General features: G+C 40.3%; 1 protein-coding gene across 2 annotated transcripts; it reads right to left on the bottom strand.

Moving 5' to 3' along the window:
- Positions 1 to 1521: 1521 nt before the first annotated feature.
- Positions 1522 to 20042, bottom strand: LOC139950453 (uncharacterized). Of its 2 annotated transcripts, none has more exons than XM_071949137.1 (10): positions 19549 to 20042; positions 14466 to 14753; positions 13945 to 14143; positions 13492 to 13588; positions 12798 to 13055; positions 11582 to 11713; positions 11316 to 11453; positions 10872 to 11198; positions 10314 to 10655; positions 1522 to 10028 (listed from the first exon to the last, which is right to left on the bottom strand). In XM_071949137.1, the coding sequence occupies exons 2-10, from the start codon at positions 14699 to 14701 to the stop codon at positions 3226 to 3228; spliced, it is 8532 nt and encodes a 2843-aa protein (XP_071805238.1). In that variant the 5' UTR covers positions 14702 to 14753; positions 19549 to 20042; the 3' UTR covers positions 1522 to 3225. The 2 variants fall into 2 exon arrangements, with proteins under 2 accessions (XP_071805238.1, XP_071805239.1); XM_071949138.1 differs by having other exon boundaries at positions 12798 to 13052.
- Between the last annotated feature and the right edge of the window lie 6902 nt (positions 20043 to 26944).

Below are 26944 nucleotides of genomic sequence, written 5' to 3'. Positions count from 1 at the left end.
CGCTGAGGGTGCGCGGTGGCGCACTTTGGCTCACCGCCTGCACAATCTTCAACAGGTGAGGATACCAAACTTTCTCCGTAGTTTTAAACATTTTAGTTGATCATTATATTGCAATAATATTAACTCATGTTCATTATAACCGCAAATATTTATAGATTCTTACTGTGTTGTTGATTTTTGTGAATAATTATGTGCAGTATGTGAGTGGATCAGGGTTTGTGAGCTTCGCTCCAATGTCAATTCTGTAGCACAACTTTGGATACATGAACATCAAACATCAACGCCCTGGGGTCGATTTCACAAAGAGTAAGGACTAGTCCTAACTAAAGAACTAGTCCTAACTAAAGGACTAGTCCTAACTAAGGACTAGTCCTAAGAGATAAACAAATTGCATGGATAGTCCTAAGTTAGGACGAGTAACTGGTCCTAACTCGAGATAAGACTAGTCCTAACTCTTTGTGAACCACCCCTGCACTGTCAGTATAACGTCCACCAGCCTTTGATTGTGGTTTGTCACGTGCTGTGCATAAGTGTATATGGAACACATTTTTGCCTCATTTTTAGTTACGTAATTACTATACTTGTTGTGCAATAGTTACACTACCTTAGGTTCACATTATTTTGCTATTAAAGGGTCTATGTACTTTTTCCTAACACAAAACACAATGTCCACAGATTTACATTAAACTTACACAGTTCGAAGATTATGATAGTAGAAGCTTCCCTTGAAATTGTACTTTGAGGTGCTGTAGTTTTTGAGAAATGAGTAAAACAAATAATTGTCTCAGTTTCAGCACGTAAAATCAGTGTGCTGTGTTTTTGGTATAACCATAACTGGATAATGGGGTTTCACATGCTAAAACTATTTCCGTCTCACTTAAGACGAACATTATTTTGTGACTTGTTTTACCCATTTCTAAAAAAATACAGAACCTCAGTTAGTTATATTTGAAGGGAAGCTTTCCACTATCAATATCTTCAAACCCTGTAAGTTTAATGAAAATCTATGGATACTTTGAACAAGTACCTACATCCTTTAATACCCACTTCTTAAGTTATACAAATCTCGATGTGAAGCTTTGATTTCCTACACAGTTTTGGGTACTGTTTTACACGTTCCTTGTGTATAAAACAAGTGAGTGGTACAACAAAAATTGTCGTTTTGTTACTGAAAACATGAATTGGCAAATCGTCACCGTTTTCACGAAGGGACAATTTGTCCCCTGCAGCCCAAAATGTATGTTTGGAAAACATCGCGTTTGAAGTTAAGCTAATTTTGAAATCACTGGTTCGTAGACTTTTCGATGTTTAATCTTTGAAATTTTTACATATCAGGAAAGTAGAGATCCTAAATCATACAAATCTGTATCCAATTTTGTTTATAATGGTTCAATTAATGACAGTGGCGTAACCAGAGGGGGGGGGGGGGGGGGGGGGGGCAGGGGGGCTGGCGCCCCCCCCCCCCCCCGCTCAGAACCCTTGCCCCCCCTCTTGCCCCCCCCCATATGAAATCAGAGATAAGTATATTCTTATAGGCCTTATATATAAATCGTTTAAGGCTGCATAAAATGCTGTCGTAAAAAGGAAAACTTTTATTCATATCAGTAGGCCCTATGTGGACTATAAAATGAAAAATGCGTGGAAACGCGCGCGCAATCGTATTGGCGGTAAATGTTTGTTGTGGTTTTGCGGTTACAGAGAGTGCAGGATGTGACAAAGTTCTGTTAAATACGTGGTGGTCTGAACGCAGACCAATACTAATAGCTCCGTAAACACAAAGTCAGATCATGGAGGTAGAAATTCCATGGTCAGATGCACTACAGAGAAATTTACTACAGCAAACAAATGGCCAGCGAAAAAGGTTGCTTAGACCATTTCTTCTCCTTTGAAGCAAGCGGTGCAATTGAGAGGTAGGCCTATTTTAAAATCCGTTTCATAACTAAAATGTGATTATTAAACACCCACAATTTCGATCCTGTATTTTTTTTTTGATGGCTTACACTTGTTACAATAAGGCCGAGTACAAAAAAGAAACATGTTTAGTGTCTGGGTTTCTCAAAAAAAGAAAGGAAGAGGGGCTTTTTATTTTTTATTTCAAGATGGCGCCATAAATGTCAAAAATCAACTGTTTTTTTCTGCTGCTGAAATACACAAAACATTAATGAAACAGTATGGTAAAGACATTCAGACGAGACATTCAGATTTTTTTTTTTGCTGAGATCATTTAAAATAACCCTTTTTCAAAAGAAAAATAAAATAAAATGTGCAAAAAATAGAGGTGTCCTGTAAAAAGGAAGCGGGCGGGGACGCTAAACATTTCTATTTTTCTATTTTTACTTGGCCTAATATTATTATGTTTTGGGTATTTACACACCCGCAGAGCCTATTTGAGAATGCCGTGTACAACTCTAAATTGGTAATTGGTGACCACAGTTGGTAATTTAATCCTTTTATACAAAAAGTTTTATCTTATCATGTTTTCTAAGATTTTGTTGTTTTCGCAATCTTTTGTTACCAGCTGACTATGTAGACTGTTTTAGAACTGCATTGGTGTGTATCAACTATATATCAGTTAACACATTTAATAGTATCTTGCACTTCTTTGGCCCCCCCCCAAATTTAATCTTTGCCCCCACTTGCCCCACCAAATGAAAATGTCTAGTTACGCCACTGATTAATGAGTAATTATTCAATTAACAAAAGTGCCTCTTCGTGAAAACTGTACAAAATGTGGTCTGTGTGCAGCGCGTCGTGTTGCTGTTCGTGAAACGCAAAAGCCGGATCTCCTACTTTTTTGCTGTGCAAGGGGAAATTTCCACGCGTTAGAGCAATACACAAAGTGGCTGTTCGTGAAAACGAAAAAAACAAGTTGTGGCCATTTGTGCCCGTTTGGGGCGCGCGCGCCTAAAACAATGTAGGTCACAGGTATAAACCGGAGCACTCGTTTTTGGCGCTGTGCCAGCCGTGTCTTTAACGCACAAAAAGGAAACTGTCTGTTCGTGAAAACCTTCACCATCTTAGCATATCTAAGAAACTAGACGACTTTTAGGTCTATAAATTAGAGAGTTGTTAGATCAAAATCAAAATGAGTTTTTATTGATTTTTTACAATATTGTCCCTTCGTGAAGACGGTGACGAAATGTACAAAATATTTGTACCCAGCAGTTTTACACAGCAAACTGTTACGAAATGTTACACTTCTTGTTCCTTTTTGGAGTGTGTGGATTATGTGGAGTTTTGGAGTAAAGTGGCCGTTGGTCTTAAAAGAGCGGAACCATTGATTCGCATATTCAGGGCAAGAGAAAATGCCCTGAAGTCATCATTCTGCAGATCACAATCAGCCAAATCCAAGATCTCCAAGGAAGAAACAGGACCTATCTGGTCTCCGATCTCCATAGCACCATGGAGATCGTTATCCTTTAGAACGAGTCTCCTTACACTACCAGCAGCAGCCACGATGGAGAAAACTGACCCAATATCATCACTCTGTATACCACATGAGACAATATTCAATTCATTCAATGAAGAAACATGAGTTATCTGGTCCCCCTTAATACCATGGAGATCGTTATCCTTTAGAACAAGTGTCGTTACACTACCTGCAGCAGCCACGATGGAGAAAACTGACCCAATATCATCACTCTGTATACCACATGCGTATAGATGCAATTCCTTCAAGGAAGAAACAGGAGTTATCTGGTCCCCCTTAATACCATGGAGATCGTTATCATTTAGAACAAGTGTCGTTACACTACCTGCAGCAGCCACGATGGAGAAAACTGACCCAATATCATCACTCTGTATACCACACGCGTATAGATGCAATTCCTTCAAGGAAGAAACAGGAGTTATCTGGTCCCCCTTAATACCATGGAGATCGTTATCATCTAGAACAAGTGTCGTTACACTACCTGCAGCAGCCACGATGGAGAAAACTGACCCAATATCATCACTCTGTATACCACACGCGTATAGATGCAATTCCTTCAAGGAAGAAACAGGAGTTATCTGGTCCCCCTTAATACCATGGAGATTGTTATCATCTAGAACAAGTGTCGTTACACTACCTGCAGCAGCCACGATGGAGAAAACTGACCCAATATCATCACTCTGTATACCACACGCGTATAGATGCAATTCCTTCAAGGAAGAAACAGGACTTATCTGGTCCCCCTTAATACCATGGAGATCGTTATCCTTTAGAACAAGTGTCGTTACACTACCTGCAGCAGCCACGATGGAGAAAACTGACCCAATATCATCACTCTGTATACCACACGCGTATAGATGCAATTCCTTCAAGGAAGAAACAGGAGTTATCTGGTCCCCCTTAATACCATGGAGATCGTTATCATCTAGAACAAGTGTCGTTACACTACCTGCAGCAGCCACGATGGAGAAAACTGACCCAATATCATCACTCTGTATACCACACGCGTATAGATGCAATTCCTTCAAGGAAGAAACAGGACTTATCTGGTCCCCCTTAATACCATGGAGATCGTTATCCTTTAGAACAAGTGTCGTTACACTACCTGCAGCAGCCACGATGGAGAAAACTGACCCAATATCATCACTCTGTATACCACACGCGTATAGATGCAATTCCTTCAAGGAAGAAACAGGAGTTATCTGGTCCCCCTTAATACCATGGAGATCGTTATCATCTAGAACAAGTGTCGTTACACTACCTGCAGCAGCCACGATGGAGAAAACTGACCCAATATCATCACTCTGTATACCACACGAGAAAATATTCAATTCCTTCAATGAAGAAACAGGAGTTATCTGGTCCCCCTTAATACCATGGAGATAGTTATCCTCTAGAACAAGTTTCGTTACACTACCTGCAGCAGCCACGATGGAAAAAATTGACCCAATATCATCACTCTGAATACCGGACGCGTATAGATGCAATTCCTTCAAGGAGGAAACTGGAGTTATCTGGTCCCCCTTATTACCATGGAGATCGTTATCCTTTAGAACAAGTTTCGTTACACTACCTGCAGCAGCCACGATGGAGAAAACTGACCCAATATCATCACTATGTATACCACACGCGTATAGATGCACTTCCTTCAAGGAAGAAACAGGAGTTATCTGGTCCCCCTTAATACCATGGAGATTGTTATCATCTAGAACAAGTGTCGTTACACTACCTGCAGCAGCCACGATGGAGAAAACTGACCCAATATCATCACTCTGTATACCACACGCGTATAGATGCAATTCCTTCAAGGAAGAAACAGGACTTATCTGGTCCCCCTTAATACCATGGAGATCGTTATCCTTTAGAACAAGTGTCGTTACACTACCTGCAGCAGCCACGATGGAGAAAACTGACCCAATATCATCACTCTGTATACCACACGCGTATAGATGCAATTCCTTCAAGGAAGAAACAGGAGTTATCTGGTCCCCCTTAATACCATGGAGATCGTTATCATCTAGAACAAGTGTCGTTACACTACCTGCAGCAGCCACGATGGAGAAAACTGACCCAATATCATCACTCTGTATACCACACGCGTATAGATGCAATTCCTTCAAGGAAGAAACAGGACTTATCTGGTCCCCCTTAATACCATGGAGATCGTTATCCTTTAGAACAAGTGTCGTTACACTACCTGCAGCAGCCACGATGGAGAAAACTGACCCAATATCATCACTCTGTATACCACACGCGTATAGATGCAATTCCTTCAAGGAAGAAACAGGAGTTATCTGGTCCCCCTTAATACCATGGAGATCGTTATCATCTAGAACAAGTGTCGTTACACTACCTGCAGCAGCCACGATGGAGAAAACTGACCCAATATCATCACTCTGTATACCACACGCGTATAGATGCAATTCCTTCAAGGAAGAAACAGGACTTATCTGGTCCCCCTTAATACCATGGAGATCGTTATCCTTTAGAACAAGTGTCGTTACACTACCTGCAGCAGCCACGATGGAGAAAACTGACCCAATATCATCACTCTGTATACCACACGCGTATAGATGCAATTCCTTCAAGGAAGAAACAGGAGTTATCTGGTCCCCCTTAATACCATGGAGATCGTTATCATCTAGAACAAGTGTCGTTACACTACCTGCAGCAGCCACGATGGAGAAAACTGACCCAATATCATCACTCTGTATACCACACGAGAAAATATTCAATTCCTTCAATGAAGAAACAGGAGTTATCTGGTCCCCCTTAATACCATGGAGATAGTTATCCTCTAGAACAAGTTTCGTTACACTACCTGCAGCAGCCACGATGGAAAAAATTGACCCAATATCATCACTCTGAATACCGGACGCGTATAGATGCAATTCCTTCAAGGAGGAAACTGGAGTTATCTGGTCCCCCTTATTACCATGGAGATCGTTATCCTTTAGAACAAGTTTCGTTACACTACCTGCAGCAGCCACGATGGAGAAAACTGACCCAATATCATCACTATGTATACCACACGCGTATAGATGCACTTCCTTCAAGGAAGAAACAGGAGTTATCTGGTCCCCCTTAATACCATGGAGATAGTTATCCTCTAGAACAAGTTTCGTTACACTACCTGCAGCAGCCACGATGGAAAAAATTGACCCAATATCATCACTCTGAATACCGGACGCGTATAGATGCAATTCCTTCAAGGAGGAAACTGGAGTTATCTGGTCCCCCTTATTACCATGGAGATCGTTATCCTTTAGAACAAGTTTCGTTACACTACCTGCAGCAGCCACGATGGAGAAAACTGACCCAATATCATCACTTTGTATACCACACGCGTATAGATGCACTTCCTTCAAGGAAGAAACAGGAGTTATCTGGTCCCCCTTAATACCATGGAGATCGTTATCATCTAGAACAAGTGTCGTTACACTACCTGCAGCAGCCACGATGGAGAAAACTGACCCAATATCATCACTCTGTATACCACACGCGTATAGATGCAATTCCTTCAAGGAAGAAACAGGAGTTATCTGGTCCCCCTTAATACCATGGAGATCGTTATCATCTAGAACAAGTGTCGTTACACTACCTGCAGCAGCCACGATGGAGAAAACTGACCCAATATCATCACTCTGTATACCACACGCGTATAGATGCAATTCCTTCAAGGAAGAAACAGGAGTTATCTGGTCCCCCTTAATACCATGGAGATCGTTATCATCTAGAACAAGTGTCGTTACACTACCTGCAGCAGCCACGATGGAGAAAACTGACCCAATATCATCACTCTGTATACCACACGCGTATAGATGCAATTCCTTCAAGGAAGAAACAGGACTTATCTGGTCCCCCTTAATACCATGGAGATCGTTATCCTTTAGAACAAGTGTCGTTACACTACCTGCAGCAGCCACGATGGAGAAAACTGACCCAATATCATCACTCTGAATACCGGACGCGTATAGATGCAATTCCTTCAAGGAGGAAACTGGAGTTATCTGGTCCCCCTTATTACCATGGAGATCGTTATCCTTTAGAACAAGTGTCGTTACACTACCTGCAGCAGCCACGATGGAGAAAACTGACCCAATATCATCACTTTGTATACCACACGCGTATAGATGCACTTCCTTCAAGGAAGAAACAGCTACTATCTGGTCCCCCTTAATACCATGGAGATCGTTATCCTTTAGAGCAAGTTTCGTTACACTACCTGCAGCAGCCATGATGGAGAAAACTGACCCAATATCATCACTTTGTATACCACACGCGTATAGATGCACTTCCTTCAAGGAAGAAACAGCTACTATCTGGTCCCCCTTATTACCATGGAGATCGTTATCCTTTAGAGCAAGTGTCGTTACACTACCTGCAGCAGCCATGATGGAGAAAACTGACCCAATATCATCACTTTGTATACCACACGCGTATAGATGCACTTCCTTCAAGGAAGAAACAGCTACTATCTGGTCCCCCTTAATACCATGGAGATCGTTATCCTTTAGAGCAAGTGTCGTTACACTACCTGCAACAGCCACAATGGACAAAACTGGCCCAATGTCACCATTCGTAAGCTTACATCTATCCAACAACAAGACCTCTAAGGACGAAATGTGAGGTATGTGGTCTGATTTTAAACCGTGCAAGTCGTTTCCCACCAAGCACACTTTCTTCACTTTGGTAGTTGATTGAAATAACTTGAAAAGTTGAGGAACAGAGACACTGCTTAACTGACAATCTTTTAACGTGAGTGATGTTACAAATGCAGAAATGCTTTTGAGTTGATGAATCTTGTCGTTCATATTGACTCCAACTACTTGTAATGATAAATCACACCTGGTGCTAGCCATTATTTGTTCTAGCAGAGTTAAGTCGGTTGTTCCTTGACACGCTATCGATATATCTGAAACATGGCGAAGACTGGATCGTTCCGGTAGGTTTTTAATGAAATAATGTGCAGCTAAGAGGTCTTCTCCTTTCAACTCATATTGGAATCTTACCCATTCATCCAGCGCGAGGGTTTTTACAGTCGAACCAAGCTTGGCTTCAAACAAAGCCAGCATCATTATCCTATGTAAACATACATACCTCTCACACTCAACAGGAGTGTGTTTACTGTAAGCTGAAAGGTGATTTTTGGTCAGTTCTATGACACATTCTGCAGCCTTTCTGTTTCTCCCGCTGCAGAAACGGATTAAGTATCCATATCTTTCTACGTCGCCGTCTATCAATTGCGACATGTACTCATTGAACTTATCAGGATTTGACTCTGCCATACCAGAAAGGTAAACAGAACAACAAAACTGCATGAATATCATGTGGTAGAAGTGGACGCGTTCGACCTCTTCTATACCGTGCATGAATTTAACTCGGGTCAGCAAGCCGACTTCACATCCCAAATTGACAAGGTCCTCTGAACCAAGCTCTGAAACCACGAAGGAATTTTGTGCGTAGCCTTTTAACACCAAACTTTCAAGTGCAACTTGCCCAAGTTTAAACATCAGCTCATTAAACTCATTTTTGGTTATTTTCTCTGGGAGATTGGATGTACAATCTTTGCCCATCTTTTGCTTACGGATTATGCTGGTTGCGTTATTAAGCAGTTCTGTAATCCTGTCAGGTAGTTGACTTCCGGCCTGTGTTAGTGACGAACACATCAGCCAAAGAAACAGAGGAATCGCCCCTAAACTTTGTAGTGTTTCCCACTTATTTATTTCAGAAAATACATGATCATGGTGTTGGGAATCATGGTTGCTGAAGTATTTGCGGATATATTCTTTCTTATTTTTGTCATCGAACCCAAGTATGTTTACTCTTGTGAAATCTGGATTGCAAGCAAGTAATTTAAGGGCCGTAGATTGACGACTTGTTACGATAACCTTACAGCGTTTAAGCGACTTGAACGAGAGGACGTTGTTAACACTGAAGTCTCCGTTTGCATTTTGTAGTGTCTTAAATGAGACTTCATCTGCTCCATCAAGAAAGATGAGAACTTTCTCTGGGTTTTGTTTCATATAATTTTCAAAACTCTTCTTTCCAAATTCGTTTTGAGGCAATATTTGAGAAGATATTTCATCCGTAATGTTGAACTTTGCGTCCATTTTGTTTATTTCCAACAAAAAGACAAGCTCATACTTTGACAGAGGCGACTTTTGTTTTTGTTGAGTCACGTGTGTATCACTCTTTAAAACAGCCCAGTCATAAGCTATCTTCTTTAGAAGTGTTGATTTACCATACCCACTTTCAGCAGTGATTAAGATTCTGTTCTTATCAAAGCTTAAAATGTCTTTGTATGACTTGAGAGGAATTTTCTTATACTCTGTTTGGGTTTTATCGGTCTCGTGTTCGCCTTCAATGTCAATGTGTATTGTGTGATCTGTTTCATGTTTTCCCTTAACTAAACCTGACTGCAATATGAGTGGCTTATCAAGTTCGTTTGTTTCTTGCAAAAGTTCTAAACTTACATAAAGTTTATCCATATCACGAGCCAAATGCTTAACAGTAGGATGTGTGTTCACTTTCATCGTCTCCTTGTAATGAATCACCAAAGTTTCAACCAACGCTTTGGAGGGCAGCTCCATCTCACCTGTATAAGTATTTAGCAATTCTGGGTTATTCAAGGAAAATTAACTAGTGTGGAACTTGCAGATAGTCAACAATCTATAGCTCTTAAAATGCCTACGGTCTAAATATTTTGTTAATCTCTTTGTTCAGGGGACGTGCAAGTCAGAAGCCACGAAGCCGGGGATTTTTGTGTGCAATCTGCGTTCCGCCAACAGAGGGATCACCTTAAGGGAATGGGACTTTTTATATCAACTTTTAAGTAATAAACCAAAAGGGAAACTTAACTGGTTGTTAAAATAATGCATACCTAATATTCTGACAATGTCAGTACGGCCGATTTCTTTAAGCGCTTTCTTCAGTCCGTCTTCAGCCGCCTCTTGGTTTGGTTGCCCTCTAAACCAATCCAGTAGCATCCGAAAGACTTGTTGATTGAGGTCATTTGGATAATCGAGTTGGTATGTGTCAATCTTTGCAGCTTTAATACCCAAATAATTGCCGAGTCGCTTCCAATCTTTTCCAATGTGCTCTGCGAGGTCTCCTAACTTCTTCTCACCAATACCTGATGCATCGGTTATTGACTGGTGTTCCTTTAGTTGCTTGCAGTGAACTTCGTCTATCTTACTTGCTCCTTGGGATGTGTTTGCACAACCTTAACGGAGACAAGCAACCAGAACTGTCGTTTTATTCAATCCTATCAATAAAATAATATACCTGGTCTGCATTTTATTCGATAAAGTTTTGCTTACTAAATTCGAATCGAAGGAAAGATGTCGCTGACAATTCTCACTAGTAAAGTTAAGCCAAGGGGCAACGACACTATGTTCCCCGGAGACAAACAGGAGCAACAAGGTGTGATTTTACTTACCTGGTAACTTTTGGACAATGTCAGCACGGGCGAGTTTGACAAGCGTCTCTATCAACCCGTCTTCAGCCTCCTTTCGGCTTGTTTGTCTCCTGACCCAATCACGCAGCATTTGATAGATCTGCTCTCTGACGGCATTTGGATCGTCAATTGAATATGTGTCAATCTGTGCAGCTTTAATGCCTAAAGAAGTGCCGAGTTGCTTCCAATCTTTTCCAATATTCTCAGCTACGACTCCTAACATCTCATTAATGCCTGATACATCGGATGTTGACTGATGTTCCGGTGACTGCCTCTTGCTACCTGCTCTTGGGGATGTGGGTACATAACCTACAAGATGAATGACAACCACACAAAGGGTTTTATCTTATAAGTAAATTAAAATACCTGCCGCAACTTTACTTGTTTCAACGTATTCCTGACATAGTTCAAGATTGGAATGTTTACCTGAGGTTTGTGGCAAATCAGTCCTGTCTGCCTCAGGGACTCGTAACTTTTTCTCATCAATACCTGATGCATCGGATGTTGACTGATGTTCCGGTGACTGCCTCTTGCTACCTGCTCTTGAGGCTGTGGGTACATAACCTATATAAGAAGAATTACAACCACACAAAGGGTTTTATCTTATAATTTTTAATTATAAGTTAACATGCCTGCCGCAATTTTACTTGTTTCAACGTATTGATGACACAATTCATGAGTGGGAGGTTTACCTGAGGTTTGTGGCAAACCAGTTCTGTCTGCCCCAGGGACTCGTAGTTTCTTCTCAATAGTTCCTGATGCATCAGACCGATGTTCAGATGACTTTCTCTTGTTACCTGGTCTTGGGGATGTGGGTTTATAACCTACAAGAAGAATGACAACCGCATACAAAGGTATCTTAAAGTTGTGTTTATAAAATGATGCTGCAATTTATTTTGGCACAAAGTATTGCTGGCATAATTCATATCTTTCTTGTAAGATTAACCTGTAAATGTTATTGTAAACCAGTCCTGTCTGTTGCATTAATTAAATCTAGTGTAGTGTTCACTTTAATACAAGAAACTTAAAGACACTGGACACTATTGGTAATTGTCAAAGACTAGTCTTCTCATTGGGTGTATCTCAACATATGCATAACACAACAAACCTGTGAAAATTTGAACTCAATTGGTCGTCGAAGTTGCGAGATAATAATGGAAGAAAAAAATACCCTTGTCACATGAAGTTGTGTGCTTTCAGATGCTTGATTTCGAGACCTCGAAATCTAATTCTGAGGTCTCGAAATAAAATTCGTGGAAAACTACTTCTTTCTCGAAAACTACGTCACTTCAAAGGGAGCCGTTTCTCACACCGTTTTATACTATCAACCTCTCCCCATTATACTCGTTACCAAGTAAGGTTTTATGCTAATCACTATTTTGAGTAGTTACCAATAGTGTCCACTGCCTTTAATGATGGACTTTCTTTTGATAAGAATGTTAAGTCAGCTGCTCATTGTGATACGACAAATAGAAACAACTGGTGATATAAATATTCAGTAAAATAAAAAAATTGGGTTCAAGATTTAAATCTCTTATTCCCATATCTTAACACAACAGCAATGCAGATCAGGGTTAATTAGAGCAGCGCTCAGTTCGTGTCTAATAAATACACCACTTCAAGACCGCCTTACCAATAGGCCTACCTATCAACATCAGTATATGTCCCTCATATTATGTTGTCAATTTTCATTTGTTATCCTGATGTTTATATTTGGTAATTAAAGAAGAAAAAAAAAAACCCAAAACAGACTTAACTTCCATGATGCGCTGACTTCTTTTGTCATCAATAATATTGTATTCAGGTAAGAATAAAATTAACATTACGCGCGGGTTTCTTTTTCTCTACAGAGAGACGGTTTTTGGTGTTTCATATTTAAAAACAAAAATAATCCAACCATATTCTAACCTGGGATCTTTGCAGCTAAATCTGGACGACCTATTTGAGCCAATGCACTTCTCAACCATTCCCCCGCTTCTTCCTTACTATCAGATTGCTTGCTCCACCAAGAAACTAACATCTGATGAGCCTGTTCTTCTGGGTTGCTCTCAGCGAGGCGTTCAAACTTGCCAATCTCTGCTGGTATGAACTTAAGCTTGACTGCGAGTTGCTGCCAGTCCTTGCCGAGGCTTACCGCTAAAGTCCGTAGGAATGTCTCGTCTACTGCTTTAGGCCAAAACATTTTAGAGAATGAAACACTAATGAACAATCTTACTGTTACATGTAAGAATGCAAGAATGTAAGATTTTTGTAAAAACAAAATAAATCAATAGGGATTGAAATTCGTATAAATGTAAAGATTTGTTTCCATCTTATGAACGTTGGTTCTAGAATGTTATCTCTGCACAATCCCACAAACTTCCTAGCACAAAATGACCCTGCCAGTCGTTCGGCTAATTGTTTCAAATAGTATTACGAAAAATCAAAAGCAGCTTGAACAAAACAATGTCACTGAATTTGAGATTTCGTTAGGTTAAATGTTCCTTAGTTTCATTTTATTGATAATCAATCAATTAAAAGGTGTAAACAAAGACGAATTTCATTTGACTGTGTGGAGAAAAACAGCACAAAGACTGACACGTCATGAAAATGGACTACTCACGTGTTGGGGCGCCACCAAGCAAACCTTCTGCTAGTGTTAGATCAATGTTTGTCTCCGGTTTAATGCCAAGATCAAGAAGAGTCAAAGCGTCACACAACTGGGAAAATAAAGGGGGAAAGAAACTTTTGTAAAACTTATATGAACGATGGTCCTTGAATTCTCACATTTCTGCTTGGATTATTTTCGTTGTTTTCAGTGCGGGTTTCATTCTTGTTCTATATCTTCGCAGATCAACCTTTTATTTTCATAATTTTATTTCAAGATATAATACGAGCCGTCGTTGTAACCATCCAGTATTTGTTTTTCCATTTAGTAACCTTTGTGAAAACAACTCTTGGTCCCATTTTGTCCCTCCCCGAAGTGAGATAAAACAAACCACTTTGATTCATTTAGAAAAATTGATAAATGCAAAGGTGAATGGTTCATAAATCAAGTATTACGTATAGACCATACCTTGAACCTTTTGTTGTTTGTGTACAGATTTTGCAATGCAGGACGAATGGCCAACTTCCTGTGAATGGTGTCTTTCAGGTCAGAGACGGTTGTTTTATGATCGAGTCGTAGACAGAGGGTTTTGGGGTTGATGGGCGTCTTGATAAAGATCTGTATCATGTGATAAGTGTCTTTGCTTCTATAAGATGAGGCTTCGTCTCTGTAGAGATGAGAATTAGAATTTGATGTCTTAAAAAATGACAATACCTCAATTACTTCTGCTAGTAGACAATAAAGATATTTTGTTCGTACTAACAATTGAATTTAAATCAAAGTCAGAAAAAACTTGCGTAAAGCAGTTGAGCTGAAAAACATTTTGCTCAAGGAACTTCACCATCATAACACAAATATTTTTGTCTCAACACAATCGTCCCCTTAGAAATGTAGTGTTTGGGCATTGTGGAACTTCGAACTTCATGAAAACTCCATAGTACGCCTATACCCTCTACTCTCGATACTGTTGAGTGAATGCACTACGGTACCTTTTTGCTTGTGCTCCGCATTGTTCTTTGCCCAATGATGAATCTGACGTGTTTGTCTTGGTGTATTGATGCTGTCCCGATGGCTTTGTCCTCTCTGCTAATGCAGACTTAAAAGCCGCCTGTCTACTCTTCTTGATTTTGTTTTTCCTCTCTACTGGTTTTGCCCTGGAATGATCATAGAAGACCCTTAACCTCTTCCGGTCTTCATACCACTGTTTTAAAGATGGCTGGGACATGTTGGCGGCGCTTTGGGATGCAATCACTGAAGAATGATCAATGCTCAATGTTCTGAAAATGGAATTGAGCCAATCAGTTGTATGAACTTTCTTAGACTTGGTTCCCAATCAGTGATCGTGGCTTTTATCTACCCGATAGCCACCAATACATTGGATGCGTTCGATTATCTTCTATGGGTCTACCCCGCGTTGCTCACTCGAGTGAGCCCCTAACAAGAGCTAATCGAACGATCACTCACCGCTCGCGTAGTGACATCATGCACATGGAGCCAGCCCCCAAGTGACCCACTCCACAATCAGGGCACTGGGGCTTACTCGGGTGAGCCCCTGGAATGACGTAAAAAGCTATTCGAACGTACCGGGGCAGACCGGGGTCGACCCAGGGAAGCTAAACGAACGCACCAATTTATTGCCTGGAATAGCGCCCTCTTGCAGATAACCTCCGTCTATCTAGCCTACGATTTCGCTCGTCCCCAGTGCCTTGCTTTAACCAAAGGCGCAGGGATGGGCAAACGTATCATGCACTGTTATTGGTTTAATAATGCGCAGTCCCATCATGCATCACACTCACACTGCACCATATTTCTATGCATTGTATGTATGACGTACTTCCTGAACAAGAATCTGTGCTAGCGATTAGCCCATCCCAGCGGTCCGGGATAGACTGGCCGCTGGGGCCGAGCAAAGCCTACGATCACCCGGCGCGTGATCACACTTCGAGGCTCGTGAATAACGCCAGAGAGTGGCCTCCTATAGCCCCGTGTATCTTCACCTTTCACCTACATTCATTTGACATAGTGATACGAAGTCAAATTCTACACCAACTTTACATCCAAGTACATCCACATGCATGTACAATACTGTTTATAACACCCCTTACCACTATTCTGCCTTTTCATTGGTTTAGAGCGCGTCACCATGATATGTCTTAGTTTTACTAGACGACGGGCGTGTGATAGTGCATCGGTTTGCCGTGCGCTAGTCCGAAGACTATGACAAGGCGTGCAGTACCCAGACGTCCGTTGCGTGTACGAGGATGATAAATTAAAGGTCTGTAACCATTTCGGATTATATGACACAACATGCAGCACAGTAAAAGTTTTCGCAATCTGTTTTCGCGTCGTCCGTGGATTGTATGTAGCATTCAGGTCTGTAACCTAATAGTACAGTATTTATAAATGTTTGGGTGTTATAAAACAAATATTGACTGCTTTTACTCGTGCAATGGTTAATACTATCTCCGGGGATCACCTCGAAGCAGTCAATATTTGTATAGTACACACGTGGACACAGCATGCAGACTGCCTAATTCCAGCCGTCGATTTCACAAAGAGTTAGTACTCGTCTTATCTCGAGTTAGGGCGAGTAACTCGTCCTAACTTAGGATTAATCTTAAGGTCTGCATGCGACTTTGCAGGGTTTGGACTCGTCCTAAAGTCCTAAGATTAGTCTTAAGTTAGGAAGAGTTTTGTGAAGTCGACGTATGTGTTTGGCTGCGCATACATTACCCGGGAACAATCAAAACACAGATACGGAAGCTTTTAGTCACAGCATTATTTTATCCAATGACATCATTGTATGGAATTACTGGTTCTGGGTAGCAAATACCTGTCTTGCAAATCAAGTCTAGAACTTTCCTAAAAAGAATTCTTACGCAGACAAACAATGCGCACTGCGCAGACCGATCATGTAGCGCTAAAAATTGCAAAACTTGCATTCCCTATAAGTGCTTTTATGTTAAATTGAGCAAAAATGGACGACAGTTTTGAAAGCATATTGTGTTGTTTTGTATGAAGAAAAAGCGCCAGCGTCAACAATTAAAAATGGACGACAGTTTTTGAAAGTATTGTGTTGTTTTGAAAGAACTTGAGCGTCAGCGAAGCCGATATGCCCCAGGGCTCACGGAAGGACCCCGGGAAACTATCGCGGGTTAAAGTAATCCTTTTGTGCATTCCCTGCCTATATTCCCAATCTTGAATCATTGATTTTGATTTATGTCAAAACGTTTGTACATAACAAGACTGATGAAAGAAAAATATGTGTTGTTGTTAACTTCAGGGTTTATTGCCAAGGCCGATCCAAGGTACAATAGAAGAGGCTGGTACGCTGAACCAAAAATATGATTACCATGACAATGCCAAAAATTTACATTCCAAGCGTGTTATTATTTGGGCAAACATGGATGAAAATTTATGAAAAGGTGTTGTTTTGTATGAAGCAAAAAATTCAAGGGGCCGCAAAGCGACCCTGGGAAACATTTTGCTAATTCATATGTAGCCATAGACCTATTTCTTTTCCGCTTTCTCAACCTATATAAGATTTATGTTTTGAGGCAAACTTATAACTACCCAATAATCTTTCCTAAATAAATAAAAACTCCTAAAAGAAACAAAATATAACACAGGAAGTTTATTTTAGTTGTGTTGGTATTGGCGACTATCATAGGTTTTAAACTACATTGTTAAACAGCGTATTGTATGCTGAATTTTGCAGACTTGATCTGTTCAAGCTCAGAGCTCAGAGTAGTACCTTTACCATAGAGCTATATATATAGCTCTATGACCTTTACAGACTGTTTCCGCATGGCTGCATGCCTTTGAACTTGTTTACTGCTAAGTTTTACAAAATGGTTGCAGTACAATATTAAAGGAAGGTTTGGCTTAAAGGCAGTGGACACTATTGGTAATTACTCAAAATAATTATTAGCATAAAACCTTTCGTGGTAACGAGTAATGGGGAGAGGTTGATAGTATAAAACAATGTGAAAAACGGCTCCCTCTGAAGTAATGTAGTTTCGAGAAAGAAGCAATTTTCCACAAATTTGATTTCGAGACCTCAGATTTAGAATTTGATGTATCAAAATCAAGCATCTGAAAGCGCACAAACTTCGTGTTTCAAGGGTGTTTTTCCTTTTCATTATTATCTCACAACTTCGACGTCCGATTAAGCTCAAATGTCCGATTAAGCTCAAAAATGTGTGTTATTTCATGCATATGTTGAGATACACCAACTGTGAAGACTAGTCTTTCACAATTACCAATAGTGTCCAGTGTCTTTAATGCCAGTAACGGTGACGTGTCAGGTTGAAAATTACTGGCAAAACTAAAAAAATCTTACGTGGTAAGAGATACAGCCATTTTGGATAGTACGATGTATTTTAAGAAACATGTCACTTTGAAGTATAGGCTCTATACTGCAGTTATGGAAAAAGATGATCACATTTTATCCTCTAAAAACTTAAAATTATAGAAGCGTATACCGCCATCACGCTTCTTAGATTGTGTATTCCTATAGGAGTTTTATCCTTCCCGGTAATATGATTCGCTCCGGAGTTTTTGGGCGATCGATATCTCAAAAATGCGATCATGACATTTTCACAGGCTAATTTTATTTTATACATCTACACTTTATACTACAGGTTGATTATTATAGTTTTATATAATATTAAGAACAACAATATGAACAGTTTTAATTTATCGCAAAACTACAATGAAGTCTAAAAGCGCTGTTGGAAAGTGAAAGAGTTACCAAGACTGTTGAAGACAAAAATACAGAAAATACAGAAAGAACTACGAAATACATACAAAGAATAAAGTTATTCAACAAAAAGGTGTGTCTTTAAATTAGACTTAAATTGTCCTATAGGGCCTGTTCCAAATGTTGCCACGTTCAAAGGCATAATCAGAAGGCATCTTCAAAGACAGATTCAGGGTTTTCAAAAGGGGAGGAGCGAAAACTTTTAGGTTTATTTTCCAAATTAGAATAAAACAGTAATCCTAAGTTTGTACAGCCAAAGAATGACAAATTCGCTCGACTGCAGCGCCAGAGTCCAATGTGGGCCATGACGGTTTTGCCAGGGTGTATTATCTTCACCTATAAGGTTTTTTTTTAATGGTCACTAATTTGTGGAGTCTGTACCAAAGGTATACTTTTATGGATACAGCATGCACGGCAGTGCTTATAAATTTGAGCAATGAGGTTTGTTATTAATGTTTAGAGTTTATTCGCGGACCAAGTGGATTACATTCGTCGTATATAACATTTTCATCAAAATAACGCTGTATTAACGCACATGACAATTTATTTTGTTTCAAACAAACTTTACTTTATCTGAGGGGACGTTGGGGGTGTACCTTTTGGACCCTGATGGGTCGTCCTGCAGGCAGGATTGCCCAACCCCAAATGAAAAGTCAATTGTAAACACCGTCACTGCAGTAGGTTTGATGTGGAAAAGGTTTTGGAACTTATTGCACAATAAATTCGAATCATCGGTTTAAAGCCATTGGACCCTTTCGGTACAGAAAACAAAATAAAAGTTCACAGATTTACAAATAACTTACAGGGTTTACGGAAGGTAGTGGTGAAAGACTTCTCTTGAAATATTATTAGTCCATGAAATGCTTTACTTTTTGAGAAAACAGTAAAATAATATCAGTTCTCGAAATCGAGAATTACGGATTTATTTGAAACACAATCATGTCATGACACGGCGAATCGTGCGGATACAAGGGTGGGTTTTCCCGTTATTTTCTCCCGACTCCGATGACCGATTGAGTCTAAATGTTCACAGGTTTGTTATTTTATATAGAACTTGTGATGCACGAAGTGTGGGCCTTGGACAGTACTGTTTATACTGAAAGGGTCCAATCGAAAAGACAATTTGTTCTTTAATCCCAGTTTTACTAAAATCGGAAAGTAGGAAAATTAAGAAACATGTTTTATCCATTTCCATTCACAATAGTTGTAATAACAATGTGTAACTTTAATAGTACGAACTTGTGATTAATTTGAATTAAGTAATTTGGTTCTATTGGTACTTTATGATCTTAAGAACGTGACTCATTTACCTTTAGCTAGTAAAAGCTGCCGTTGAAATAGAGTGACTGAGTCAGTCATACAGCGTAGGTGACACTCTCCCCTGCTATCAACCAGGCCGCCATACACGACACCATATAAAGTAAACTTGTTGCCAACTTTGAACAGTAATTCACCATGTCCCTTCTGCGTTCTTACGTAATCAACAGGCTACTCTTGGAAATTTTCTGACTTAAACGTTGGTCGAAAACGCCTCGTGTCGTATTTAAATTAAAACATTTACATCGTTATATAGCTCCATGGTCGTACTGGACAGCTCAGATCTGCTACCGCGAGTGTGGGCTTGTCGTTTATTCCGTATACCTCTCTTGCCTCTAACCGTTAACGATGGGCTACTTTACATAAATGGGCGTAAACCCAAACCCGCGCACGTACCCCCAGTTCATGCAGTATAGAAAACCTACAGGTCCACAATACCTACTAGGTAAGTTTGAAATTTACATCACAATTATGTTTATTGTCCATTGCCGACATGACTATATAAGGAACTGTTTGGGTTTGCAAATAGGAACAAGCGCAGGCCGGTGATTAAAATCGCATCATATCTGATTTAATAAATACAAACGTTGTAAGGGGGTCTAATGTTTCAGTTATTTTTTTAAACCCGTAGATTGATTGATCCTTGTATAAGTGTGAACACTTTGTGAACGTTAGGTCTATCGTTACCCAACGTGACAAAATTCATTTCAAAAGTTGAGATATCACTGACAATGATCTTGCTGTTTTTCCGTTAATGGAAAAACACCTGAGAAACGTTTCCATGCACAAGATCTTGTCTCATACAAAAATGGATTTGAACCCTAAAAAGTTTTTTTTGAGGGAATCTCTCGGGTCGTCATCAATTGGGATTCATCTGAAAGCAAGGTTTGTGCATGATTAAATGGTGTTTTTCCTTTCCTTCTCTATCACCGTGACCACGTTTGATGATCATTTGAGTCTAAATTTTCCCAGATGTGCTATTAAAGGCAGTGGACACTATTGGTAATTGTCAAAGACTAGCTTGCATAATTGGTGTTGCATAAAATAACACGAACCTGTGAAAATTTGAGCTCAATCGGTCATCGAAGTTGCGAGATAACCCTTGTCACAAAAAGTTGTGTGCGTTTAGATGGTTGATTTTGAGACCTCAAGTTCTAAATCTGAGGTCTCGAAATCAAATTCGAAAACTATGGCACTTCAAAGGGAGCCGTTTCTCACAATGTTTTAAACCATCAACCTCTCCCCATTACTCGTCACCAAGAAAAGTTTTATGCTAATAATTATTTTGAGTAATTACCAATAGTGTCCACTGCCTTTAAACTCCCGGGTCAGATTGGAGTTGACCCGGATCCCGAGTCCCGTTGAGCATGATGTAATGCTTCTTTTTATAGAGTCATGGTTTTACGCGAGATCTCGTTGTAGCCTACGAGAGCTCCGTTGAATTGCTTGTTTTTATCCACGTGATGAGAACCATAGGCCCTTTTCGAAACGACGGCTTCGGCTTTGGATTCGGCTTAGCGGGCTAGCTTGGCCTCGCCGGTTGTTTATAATTTGCGCGTGCTTTGCGTATACGCGCTCAGGGTTTCGGACCGTGAGCCCAGTAGAATCCGAAGCCGAAGCCGTGGTTTCGAAAAGGGCTGTGACAATGCTCTCCTATTTGTATACTAATTATCGATAGAGTTTCTTATACCCCTCTCTTAGATCAGAGTGTCTACACTAGTGGATAGATTATTCACTACTCCTTGTAATATGTTGCCTTTATTTGGTACTTCAGGTCATTAACCACCCTTTTCTTGTATTATGTAATATGGGGGTACTAGTAGGGTGTAATAGTGGAGTGTGGAAATGTGTGTTTTGCAAGGGGACAGAGAAGCCTTGTGACAGTCGACTGAGAAGCCGGCCAGCATTTTGTATTGCTGCGTGTTTGGTTTTGCCCAAGTTTTGTGCCGGTTTTGCTTTTGCGATCATCTTGAGATGATAAACAGTAAGTTGATTTATTTCATTGTGTTATTATGTATATATAAGGTTGTGATTTAATAGATATTGTGTGTACTGTAAAACGGAGGGGCACCACCCGATGTGGTTCACAAGATTTTAGTGTTTATAAAGCTAGGGCTAAGTAACTGGTTATGGTATATTATTGTTCTCTTTTCTTAGACGGCTTTTACGTGGGGATTGGCAAACGGGTTGCATGCTGAGACAGAGGACACCCCTTGAAGCCATTACCGTTGAGGGCGCTAGAGGCGACCGAGTAGTCGGGCTACCACCATGTGAACTGTGGCTGTGTGCTGCATGTGTTTTGTGATAATTTGAGGACAGACAGCGAACCTCGCAAGTATCTTTTGGATGAAGATGAACTGAATACCGAAATGAACTATAACTAGGATACTGTGGTGATGGTATTTCATTAATTTATAATATATTATTGTGCTTAAATATTTTTTGTGGGATCGATGTTTGGGTTAAGCCTTGTATCCTTAATATACTTGGTATAACCAACAATTAACGGGTACCGGGTCTGCCGAGCCAATACTTTTATTATTGTGTTTTGGTTACAACAACAGCAAAGACAAGTGTAATTCCTTTGTATTGTGTGACCAATTGTGTTGTTAAAGCCTTGTGTTATTAGTATACTTGGCCGCAACAAATACTACGGGGTCCAACTCCAGTAAGGTAGCCTGGATTTTATGGGGATTGTGAGGGATGAAACAGAATTGATCATGTATATGTTTATTATTTTGCATTGTTTATTTATTAAATTTATTTAATTGTACTTACAATTCTACCGTGTGAGTTTTTCTGTCGTCACTTTGGGTAGGCAAACAGCCCGATAATTTTATTGTTGCTGTTTACTAACTAGTGATAACGACGCCCATGCACAACACATTACCTATTTCCGGGTCAAGTTGACTTAACAACAAATCGTCTTCCGTGAGTCTTTGTATTGAGTAAATCGTTATGATATTGTTCTGAGGAGCAGTATCACAACCCCAAGTACTATGTTAATGAATGGAGTTCTGATAGGCCTAGGCCTCGATCGCATCACTATGATGATTTATCAGAAAATTTTGTTCAAGTTCTTTACAAATTTGGTTTAAAGATACTGGACACTTTTGGTAATTGTAAAAGACTAGTCCTCTCACTTGGTGTATCTCAACATATGCAAAAAATATCAAACCTGTGGAAATTCGAGCTTAATTGGTAGTCAAAGTTGCGAGATAATAAATGAAAGAAAAAACACCCTTGTTTATACACGAAGTTGTTGTGTGCTTTCAGATGCTTGATTTCGAGACCTCAAATTCTAAACTTGAGGTCTCGAAATCAAATTTGTGTTGAAAATTACTTCTTTCTCGAAAACTATGTCACTTCAGAGGGAGAAGTTTCTCACAATGTTTTATACTATCAACCTCTCCCCATTACTCGTTACCAAAGGTTGTATGCTAATAATTATTTTGAGTAATGATCCACTGTAAGAATTCTACGAATCCGTGTAGAAAATTTGCGAATGAATGAAATGGATAAGTCTTTTTTCCCAAGGCCTTTTATGGCTTGAATAGTTTCGTAGTAGAGTCGTTATTCCAATTAACGACAGGAAGGGGAGACCACGCAATGGCGACTCGCCACGAGTTTCTCTTAGGGTGCGTTCGATTAGCGAATTCCCTGGGTCAACCCCGGTCTGCCCCGGTGCGTTCGAATAGCTTTGACTTCATTCCAGGGGCTCACCCGGGTCAGACCTAAGTTCCCTGCTTGTGGAGTGGGTCACTTGGGGGTGACCCGAGGTGCATGATGTCACCACGAGAGGGCGAGTGTGATCGTTCGATTAGCTCTTAATTGTCATCAGGGGCTCCCACCCGAGTGAGCACCGCTTGGGGTCGACTCAGGGAAGCTAATCGAACGTACCCATACTTACAACTTTGGGTTTCTCAGTTTCTGCTACCATTTTGGTATGCATTTATATGAAAGCCAAACCAATGAAGCGACGGGGTCGAGCGGGTCGACAGTATACTTTAAAAAGTTCGGGGGCACTACATGTAAAACAAAAACACACCCGTGTTTTTTTCTTTTTTTGAAACCGACTTCTTGAAGCATATCCTCCCATTTCCAAGCGAAATAGTACCAACTATATTATCAAATCTCCTCAAAAGTTGAAGCACAGTAGAGCCCCCAGATTACCATGCACTATCTATTAATTTGTTTGACCCCCAAAACGCTATTTCAAAAGATGTTTGGGGCATACACATTATGATATGAGCTTGGCCCATGAAAGACGGCCAATAGTTAATTAGTGTGGTGCACAACAGCCATGCCGATTAATTATGGTGCACTAAACCTCAGAATCGACAAAATGTTCGCGTGCCAAGATTATCACTTTTTGGTTTGTCCTTAATATCTTTTATAATAACGCCTTTTGGGGGTCAGACTTAAACTATTTTTTGAGAATTTTTGAATATTTTTAGCATTGGAATTATGATGGGACTTGTTGAGTTTGGTGCACCCACTAGAACGGAGAGCAGGCCCTCTGTCGGGTTTTCACGAGTAGAGGTTTCGCAAGCGTGCGGATACAGATACAGATACGGATATGATAACTATATCCGTTCTAGCCTTGATTCAAGGCTGTTGGCGTAGTGTGCCCCGGCCCGGTGCGCGGCACGATTCGGCAACAAAAACTGCACGCAGTGTATACACGAACAACGTATACATTGTATGTGCAGTACACTGTACATTGTACAGCTAGCCTTGCTCATAGCCTTGCTCAAGGCAGTCGAATTATTCACTCCGAAAAAAAGACCGCCGCTGTATAAAAACCCACCCGTATTCACTGTGCGTAACATCGCACGACACGATGCCCCCGTACACTATCCGCATGCGGAGGCCGTTAGGCCGACAGCCTTGTAGGGTCTGTGTTGAAGCCACTGACCTCATTACTATAACAAGCGAAGAGTTCCCATGGTCAGCTCATTACCATAATGCCCGCGAAAGACGAGACATGTCTACATCACACACCACCACCACGGACGCTCAGCGAGCATGAAAGGCGTGCGTGATTGGACGTCAAAATGAATAATTCATTTGCCTCACATCCTGTGTTGTCTGATAGGTCTGACGAAAGATACATATTCATGGACTGCATACTAGCATCTCCGAGAGCCCCCCCCCCCGTTTTTTTCCACTTGTGGAAATTTTTCAATACAACACATTAAACCCGGACGGCCTCCGCATGCGGTTAGTTGTACGAGTGCGGATAACTTGTGTGCACAGTATTCGTACGATGTGACAGTGTGTATACGGGTGGGTCATGCGGTGTGATCGCACGCACAGGGTATACGGGTGTGTTTACAGCGGCGTATTTTCGGAGCGAATAATGCGACTGCCTTGAGCAAGGCTGTTGTACAGCGAGAACAGTATAGTGTAGTCATGAGTGCGGTCGTGTCTTCAACCGCGTGTGTGTGGCTACTTTTAGAAAGTACTCATGTACCGTACGTGTATGCACACGTGTTATATGCACGCTGTGTGTTATGTATGGGGGGTGCGCTGGCGGAATTCAGGGATGGGGACTGGGATTTTGCAGGTTGCGGCTGGCTGGAGCGCCTTGATCAAGGCTATATCCGTTCACACGTCAGCCGCTTTGGATTTTGTTTCGCAAACTATAGGTACGTTTCACTTGAGTGCGCTCGCATTCATCATGAGTTTTTTCCTGACAAACATGACCGATGCGATAGAGACCGTGTTTTATACACTGCATTTTCTCATCGTTTTGCTTGCAAATGACTAACAATGTCTATCTGTATCAAGCATGATACCAGTGAAAGCAATTTCGTGGGAAATGGTTTTTTTTTGCTAACGTGTATGCAAAATACGATAGTCGCCGATACGCGTCACGTGAACACACAAAGTGTCGACGTCACACATCAGTATCTGCATCTGCATCCGTACTCTTGCAAAACCAAGATAGTCACGTGACAAGATATAGTCACGTCTTGGACCATGACTAGTGATTGCTTTGTTGCTCCGCTTATTTGCTATACTTGTTTCTTTAACGCTTTCTAATTTTGTTATTTTAGAGATATACGCTGCACATTCAAAGAAATTACCACATTACAGAAAATACATTTTGTAAATTGTTTCCCTCTTATTTTATTTCACCATTGTCGCCTTTAATAAAGACAACGTAGGGCCTACATCAATAAAAAAAATCATTTGGAATAAAAATATTTTATTTATTTTTTTACAGAGTAGACCTACTTAAGTTAACACAAAATGTCAACTTTCCCATTATGACAAGTGCAGTATCTTGCCTGCCAGACTTGCTAAAGAATTTACAAGGTCACACTTATTGTAAACAAAGTTCACATGGTCTATATATACATGTAAATACTTATGATCTCCTGGGCAGCCCATTGATGTTTTACTTTGTTTTCTTAAATATTCTTAATGTACATGTACATGTGCTTGTAAATGTGATTGCCCGAATAAATATTATTATTATTATTATATAAAAAACGTTAATTGAATTAAAAAAAAAAAGAAAAAAGAGCCATAAAAGAATCCTTGCTCTATGGTAATGTGAGGATTTTTTTTTACGTTTAGTTAATTATTAACATTATAAAAATTATTCTCTCTCCCCTGCTCTAACGAGACCACACCCCTGGCCATCAAGAGAAGATGTCTGCTAATAGTATAGGCGGGGACGGGTTCTAAGGAGCCTGTGCTTTATTAGCCTGGTGAACGTCTGACGTCATTCTTCGAGGCTAATACAGACAGGAATCAAGTCTAGTGTTTTATTGACGTAAAGTTAAAAGACACTGGACACTATTGGTGATAAAATACCAGTCTTCTCAACATAATGCATAAAATAACAAGCCTGTGAAAATTTGAGCTCCGTCGAAGTTGCGAGATAATAATGACAGAAGAAACACCCTTGTCACACGAAGCTGTGTGCTTTCAGATGCTTGATTTGCAGACCTCAAATTCTAAATCCGAGGTCTCGAAATCAAATTCGTAAAAAAGTACTTCTTTCTCGAAAATTACAGTACTTCGGAGGGAGCCGTTTCTCACAATGTTTTATACTACAGCTCTCCATTACTCATTACCAAGTAAGGTTTTATCCTTCTAATTAGGTTGAGTAATAATAATTACCAATAGTGTCCACTGCCTTTGGTTGAATCTCTCCCCGCTGAGGATGCGCGGCGGTCACCTCCTGCACAATCTTCAACAGGTGAGGATACCAAACTATATCTCCGTAGTTTTAAACATTTTATTTGATCATGATATTGCAATAATATCAACTCATGGTCATTATAACCACAAATATTTATAGATTCTTATTGTGTTGTTGATTTTTGTAAATTAATGTGCAGTATGTAAATGGATCAGAGGCTGCGAACATTG

The sequence above is a fragment of the Asterias amurensis genome, chromosome 18 (assembly GCF_032118995.1).
Source record: "Asterias amurensis chromosome 18, ASM3211899v1".
Classification (NCBI taxonomy): domain Eukaryota; kingdom Metazoa; phylum Echinodermata; class Asteroidea; order Forcipulatida; family Asteriidae; genus Asterias; species Asterias amurensis.
Note: the sequence above shows the minus strand (reverse complement) of the source record. Positions and strands in the feature narration are given on the sequence as shown.

What these genes read in the sequence shown, in the direction of transcription:
- LOC139950453 (XM_071949137.1), bottom strand. Translation starts at nt 14,701, where the DNA reads ATGTCCCAGCCATCTTTAAAACAGTGGTATGAAGACCGGAAGAGGTTA. An exon ending in TGCGGAGCACAAGCAAAAAG is followed by an intron (nt 14,144 to 14,465) that starts GTACCGTAGTGC and finishes TCATCTCTACAG; the next exon opens with AGACGAAGCCTCATCTTATA. An exon ending in TGGTTTGCCACAAACCTCAG is followed by an intron (nt 11,454 to 11,581) that starts GTAAACCTCCCA and finishes CTTCTTATATAG; the next exon opens with GTTATGTACCCACAGCCTCA.